The sequence below is a fragment of the Salvia hispanica genome, chromosome 4 (assembly GCF_023119035.1).
Source record: "Salvia hispanica cultivar TCC Black 2014 chromosome 4, UniMelb_Shisp_WGS_1.0, whole genome shotgun sequence".
NCBI lineage: Eukaryota > Viridiplantae > Streptophyta > Magnoliopsida > Lamiales > Lamiaceae > Salvia > Salvia hispanica.
The window spans coordinates 42,749,265-42,756,545 of NC_062968.1; the positions used below are offsets into that span (position 1 = coordinate 42,749,265).

Here is a 7,281-nt window from a genome sequence, read left to right on the forward strand (position 1 = left end):
AACCATACATATGTTTTCTACAGTCATCCTAACAGTCATTGAAACAAGCATACCCTATGTCAATAGTTGTTGACATACTACTACAGCCATACATTTGTATTTTTTTCTACAGCCACTCTAACAAGCATACAATATGTCAATATTATTATGTAAATACCTATTCAAACAAGCATACACTACTGTCATTACTGTCAACAGTATATTATTATAGCTATGTCAACAGCTAGTATATAAAATGTCAATAATCTTAAAAATTTAAACAAATCCTTAAGTGGAAGGTGAAGCTTCTTCTCTTCCTTTTTTTTCAGCTGCATTTTTCGTTGCCATCTTTTCCGATTCTACAATCGCAAATCAACAAAAAAATTCAGCAAGTATCGAATTCATAAAAAACGAAAATCGAGATGTTTATTAAAATACCAAAATCAAAGCAATATACTTAAAATTTGAATCAATTTCTTAACCTGAAGAAGTGGCTTCATGCATTGCCGATTTTGACTGCTGTTCCTCAGCTTCAATTGATTTTTCAACCGATTCTTTCCGATTTTCCTCTTCATTCGTCATTTAGATCAGCGAGATTTTGAATATCAGCGAGATTTTGCAGATTTTGAAGAGATTCGAGTTCTATGAATTTGATGAAGATGAGCGAGATTTGAGATTTTTGAAGAGAGATTTTAGAGAAACTTTTAGAAACTGATTTGAAATCAGTTTTGAGTTTTACGATTTTTTTATTAATGAAATTACGATTTTACCCTCTTGTTGATATAATGTTGTATTTGTTGACATTTTGTTTAGTTTGTGGATTAGTGGCCCATATTGCATCTCATTTCTCAATTTAGCTAAATAATCTCAACCTAACAAGACCCTATATATATATATATATAAAAGAATAAAATTGATATATTGTTAATAATATAATTGATCATATCATTCCTTAACGCAACAATCTAAAATTAAAACAATAAATTTTGATTAATTTGAGGAATTCAAATAACACCCAAACCAGAAATCTTTAGGCAAAAATAATACTCCATTAATCATTTTTTGAGAAAAAATTAATCAACGAAATTCAAAAAAAAATTTGGAGTAGAAAAGACTGAGATGCAAATATCACTACCAAATTCTATTACTCCCTATGCCCCAAGGAAGATGGCTCCTTCCTTTGACGGTATGAAATTTTATACAACTTTATTTTATGTGTTAAGTGGAGAGAATAAAGTAGAGATTTTTATTTTTAGTAATGAGTCATCTTAATTGAGACAAAAAAAAAAGAAAGTGAGTCATTTTCAGGCGAAACGGGTATAATGAAAGCAAACAAGACCAATTTTATTATATCAGAAAGGCTCAAAAATAAAGTTATTCTACGTCACAACCTCAGATTATTGGATTAGAAGAGGGCAGATCCAGAAATTTAGGTATAGTTGATAAACATAGATTTTGCGTGTTTTTAAAGTCTAAAATTTGTTCGTTTTGAATGTCGTTCATGTTGGGGATGTAATTATGTTGCTATTAGCATGATGAGGAAAGCAAAGGCAACCTCACTGCTGCCCCAGCTACACATTGCAGTTATGGGAGGTTAGAAGAGTCGAGCACAGTGATCACACCAACGTTCATACGCAATTACGTGGTCAACATGCATTAGTATAATGGCCTAATGAAACTAAAAATTGTAAAAATACCTAATGAAATAAAATACTACTCCATCAGTCCTATAATAGATGTCACACTTTTCTTTTTTTAATTGTCCAACAAAAGATATCACATTTCCATATTTGAAAAAAGTTCACTCTCACATTAATATAAAAATTATATTTTCTCTCTCCATCTAAGACACAAAACAAAATCTCGTAAAATTCAGTGCCGTCCCACAAATATGATATCTTTTATGCGACGGAGAGAGTACATTAGATCTAATAAGCCAAAAATTTGTACAAGGACCTAATAAAACAAAATGAAATACAAAATGAAATAGTATCCTCTACATAAGTTTTGCCCAAAAATATCAACACAATCATTTTCTTTCTCCATCAAACTACCTAATAAGGCAGTATATATTAGCATAAGTGTGAACATTTATTTCTGCAAATGTATAGCTCTCATTTGAGAGAAAGAAACTGGAATACAATTCCACAACAGCAGAGAAAAACTACTTACAATATTACAGCTTGGAACCAGAGGCCCTAGAGCCAAATATAAAAACTTACCAAGCAAAAAACTACATAAGCCCATGTTAACTTGTGAGTAAAACAGCTTCTTCAGTTGCCCCTTTTTGAGAAAACTATCTGCAGACTTGAATCGAGCTGGAGACCGCAGTTATTTGTCTTTGGTTTCAGATTGCTTTCGGATCCTAGCTGCGGTCTTAACTGCAGTGACCAGTGCAAAAACTTTACAAAGTGATCGAATGGTAACACTTTAGGTTTGGATCAGATTTGCAAACCTCGTAACGTTCAATCAATGCAGCAAACAATGATGAAATCCCAAGGATGGCTAGCTTTTGTCCAACACATGCACGAGTACCAGACCCGAACGATAGAAATGCTTCGACTTCCTTTCCCACTTTTGCAACGGAGGAAGTATGTCCTGCATCCGACATAATCCAGCAGACACAGTAAACATCAAAACAAAGTAAATTTAGAACATAAACTTGAGATTACGAGTAGAATGGGAATTCAATTACCTGTCAAAGTATTGTTTAGGTCAACGAGACATCTGACATCCGTACTTGCTAGAAATCGGCATGGATTGAATTCCGCCGCATCGCTCCCCCAGTTTGAACTATTCATTTGAACCAGCTGAACAGGTACAACAATAATAGCACCAGCAGGTATCACTGTACCATCTTTGAGTTTCAAATCTTCAAAAAGCCCCAAAGAAATAAAAATTTAGCCACTGTGTCTGAAGGAGAGATTACACAAACAAATGTCTAAGAGAATAACATTCTATAGAGCATGATTCTATACTTCAAGTAGTTTAAGATTTGAGTTTGATTTCCTTCTAATTTGTTACAGAGTTGTATTGGCATAGGACTCTTGATGCATTCATCTATATTGGGGAACGATCAAGAAGTAGAAGCATCCAAGGGATCAAAATAGTTGAGACCGGCAAGTGTCGTCCGTTCTTAGTTTGGGATTCATCCCTTTCTTTTATAAATTTCAGTTGTTAATTGTTATCGTTTCTCTCAGACAAATACATCATACAGTTTGTGTGCATTTCTTTTATCTTTCTATATCATTGTATTGTAGTATTAAGTCAGTTTCATCACACTTCTGGGTGAACTTCAATTCCCATTCGACCAATCTATCATCCGTCTTTCACTCTGTATAATAATAGGATAAAACAGCACCTATTCACTCTAGCTACTAAGGTTGTTGTTCCTTCTTTATTTATTACTCCCTCAGCCCGCCATTAAATGTCAATTAAACGTTCAGTTTTACTATTTTTTAGTAAATGGACCCCACACTCTTCTAACGCATTCAACTCATATTTGACGAGTAGAAAACTAATACTTCCTTCATCCCTGATAAATTGATTCGCATTCCTTTGCGGGACGTCCTATGTTAATTGATTCATTTCCTCTTTTGTAAAAATTAACTCTCTCTCTCTCTCTCTCTCTCTCTCTCTCTCTCTCTCTCTCTCTCTCTCTCTCTCTCTTACTTTATTCTCTCTCAATTTAAGTCACTAAACATCTTTTTCTTAATTCTTGTGTCAAAACAACCTCAGTTAACCGGGGCAGGACAAAGGGAGTAAATAAAAGTAGGACTCTCATTGCACTAACTTTTTCCACCCACTTTCTTTAAATTTCTTAAAACCCATGCCGAGTCAAAGTGGGACATTTATTTATAGACTGATGGTTTTTTTTTGGGAGTTGTAGGCATGTAGCTAACAAGGATTGCATGAAATCACTTCCGAAAAGGCTAATGGAGAAAGCTTTCTTCACGAATGGATTTACACACTCCATAATATAAGTTCTTTACTTACACTAAGAATTCCAATCATAAGTGAATCTATAGGCAGATTTTTATCATCACCGTTGAAGTCATAAGGAAAAAAGTAATTACCGTGTTGGAGAGAGCATCTTTGCAACAGAGGTCCGGCTGGATGTAAACGGGCTGATTCATATACAACTGCCAAGAGATTAGGTGACATATCAAAATTCTGTTCGTCTAGCCTTCTCCCAGTTTTTTGGTCAATAACTATCTCCGAGTGGATCTATCAAAAGTACATCATCAATCAAAGGCACTATCACTAATATTAAAAAAATGAATCAGAATCATAAACTTCAAAATGTAATGCAGTTTAACATCCTAGGTAAAGAAGTTCAAATGAGATTTCGTAAGCAATGCACTTATACAATACAGCCATTCATAAGGGATGCCTTATTTTAGCCTCGACTAAGAACTACAAAAACAGCTATGGGAATACACATGGAAAAAGAAGAATCTAGACAGCCACTGAAAAGTTTGCGATTTAAAACAAAAAAGCACTGGAAAATTGTTATACTCATAAGATATTGAAAATCCAGAGAAATTTTTCGGTAGAGACTAGAGAGATCATTTTTTTTGTCCGCGAACTTCACTAAGGTATCAATTTTGGTCCGTATCATTTGAAAATATCTTTTGAGGTTCAATAAGTTCGATATAATATCGTTTGAGCTACTTTTTTATTATTTCAAACTTTTTTGGATGAAAATACCCTCTAGTCCATGCACATGAAGGTCATTCAGTCTATTTATTCTCTTATCTTTATAAAAATATTTAATTTATCTCTTAATTTTTGTTGCCCCTTTATTAAAAGAGAGAAGGAAAAAATGGGGAAGAAAAGAGAAAAAGAGAAGGAAGAAAGGGGCAAAAAAAATAAAAGCGATAAATGAACTATTTTAATAAAGAAAAGAGATTAAATAGACTGAAATGCCCCCTTTATGGGCTTGCAGGTATTTTCGTCCAAAAAAGTTTGAAACAATGAAAAAGTAGCGATATTACAATTAATGGACCTTAAAAGATATTTTCAAATGTTACGGACCTAAATTGATACATTGGTGAAGTTCGCGGACCAAAAAAAATTCACTCTTTTCTGTAAGTAAATGAAGTAATGAACATGTAAGACCTTCAACTAAGAAAGCAACTGCATAAGAGGCATATCAAGGAATTATTCTAGGACATCACGCCGTCGTAATGGATTTTGTTTGTAAGATGAGGTACCTTATCCTGTACGTCTGCATGTGTCACAAGTCTTTTCAAGATATTAGCAATAAGAGAAGCCATAGTGAGAGACCCATGGAACATCAGGCTTATTATTTCTCCACACGGCTCATGTTCCATGTGATCGAGGGCATCAAACTCCCATAAGAATCCTGACTTGCGGTTTTGCCTGCACTCTGTTATAAGCTCCAGCGTTAAGCACTTCAACTGAGCACAAGAATCCTGATACATCCAAAAACCCCTTTTCCAGAAAGGCGTGACGCTATAAGATGCCCAAAAGCATGCATCTTTAGCTATCGTCAGTAGCAGATCCTTAAAGAGAGTTGCCTTGGGCCAATCCAAAAACGTATCTCCAAATAGTGTAGCTCCGAGGATGGTATAAGCTAGATGAAGAGAAATTGTTTCAGAGTCCACAGCTCCATCGTGCCTTGCGCTTTGAGCATTTTCTATAGCACGAACCAATATCTGTTTAGGAATTGAAGTAGCTCTCTCAAGCAACGCACCTCCAAGTTTCAGTTCTAACGACTTCCGCTGATGTTCAACCTACAACAAAAATGTGAAAAGTTCAAAAGAGCAGACTGCTGTTTTCGGCATAGAAAACATATCTATCAAGTAAGCTTCTAGACTAAACACGATAACATGGAAACGGACTATTGAAGGATCAAACACGGGGGGATGGATATAAGGCATAACTCGCTTGTACTAACATGATGTACATGTACATCATCTAAAAAATATGTTGCGTTGCTACTTGAAACACATCCAAAACATAACAAACCTTGTGAAACGATGAGATAAAAAGGCTAGATCTTCCAAATGCAAGACGAAAGGCCCTCCCTGTCAAAGGCAGCTTATCCTCAGCCTTCAAAAGTACCTCTTTTATAAGATCCATTTCCTCTACCGAGACCAATAGTTGCGTAGGAGCTAGCCAAAGTTTCACAACGCCACCATATTTCTTATGCATCTTATCAAGAACATCTGAATCAGAAGCAAACATGTAGTCCATCAAAAAAAGGAACTCTTTATGCATATAACACACAAACAGTTGTTCTGAATTTCGAATCATATTCTCTAATAAATACACTACACTACTACCTCCGTTTCCTAAAATAAAACCTTCATTTTTTATTGTTACTCTATTTTAGGAAATGAACCTCACAAACCACTATCATTAATTTCACTAATTTGTTCTCTTCGTCTTTCTTACTTTACAAATTTTCAAATTAAAAATCCGTGTAATTTCCAAAGTTTCTATATTTAGGAAACGGGGGAACGTGTTCAATTTAAAACATCATTAATCCCTTCCAAAACCTAACATGAATCTTCGAAATTGCAGAGTTATACTCGAAATTAGCAATAACAAATAAGGGAGGAAGAGAGAAACCGGGGAGATTGGAGGTGGAGAAGAGGCAGGCGTGGCCGTAGAAGGAAGGGCAAGGCGGGCCAGGTATGAGGCGGGCCTTGCACCATAACTGGAAAATCTTCACTAGTTTTCCAAGCAAAAAGGAGGTTACGCCGATTAGCGACAGCCATAGGAAGGCATTGATCTCGCGTTCAAGGCAAGAAGCCATAGTTCCCAAACATCGATCAAACAGAGATGGAGGGATTGGGGATTATGACAGACAGCCATGTTAGTATGATTTTAGTTGACTGTCCCTCTCTCGATTGTCGTCTTCCGAATAAATGGGTTACTCTTACTTATCCATCTACTACTATTATTACTCGTACTATGCACGGATCATGAATACAAAACTCTTAAGATAAGTGAATACTGAGCCAAATTTTATAGTGTTTAAAATTATGATATGTATAGGGTAAATAAAATACAATAAAGAACATAGTTAAGACAATGATGCTTATATCTAAGAATACGTGTACATTATAATAAAATATATACAAATAAAAGAAAATATGCAACTAATAGCAACATACAAATACAAAATATACAAATAAACCGGGACTACATCATTAATAGCTGAAATATTAAAAGTTGGAGTATAAATTAAGAAGATCCATTTAAATAAAAACATCACGCAAAATACCCAAATATTTTTAAAAAGAAAAAAAAAGATAGAAATACAACAAT

The 7,281-nt window shown here is 34.7% G+C and overlaps 1 protein-coding gene across 1 annotated transcript; it reads right to left on the reverse strand.

The window, feature by feature from the left end:
* Positions 1-2,051: 2,051 nt before the first annotated feature.
* LOC125185275 (cytochrome P450 4A25-like) lies at positions 2,052-6,850 on the reverse strand. Its single transcript, XM_048081785.1, has 7 exons — positions 6,580-6,850; positions 5,974-6,173; positions 5,196-5,738; positions 4,056-4,206; positions 2,675-2,851; positions 2,435-2,577; positions 2,052-2,360 (listed from the first exon to the last, which is right to left on the reverse strand). Exons 1-7 carry the CDS (start codon positions 6,764-6,766, stop codon positions 2,253-2,255), a joined length of 1,509 nt encoding a protein of 502 aa, XP_047937742.1. The 5' UTR covers positions 6,767-6,850; the 3' UTR covers positions 2,052-2,252.
* Positions 6,851-7,281: the final 431 nt, after the last annotated feature.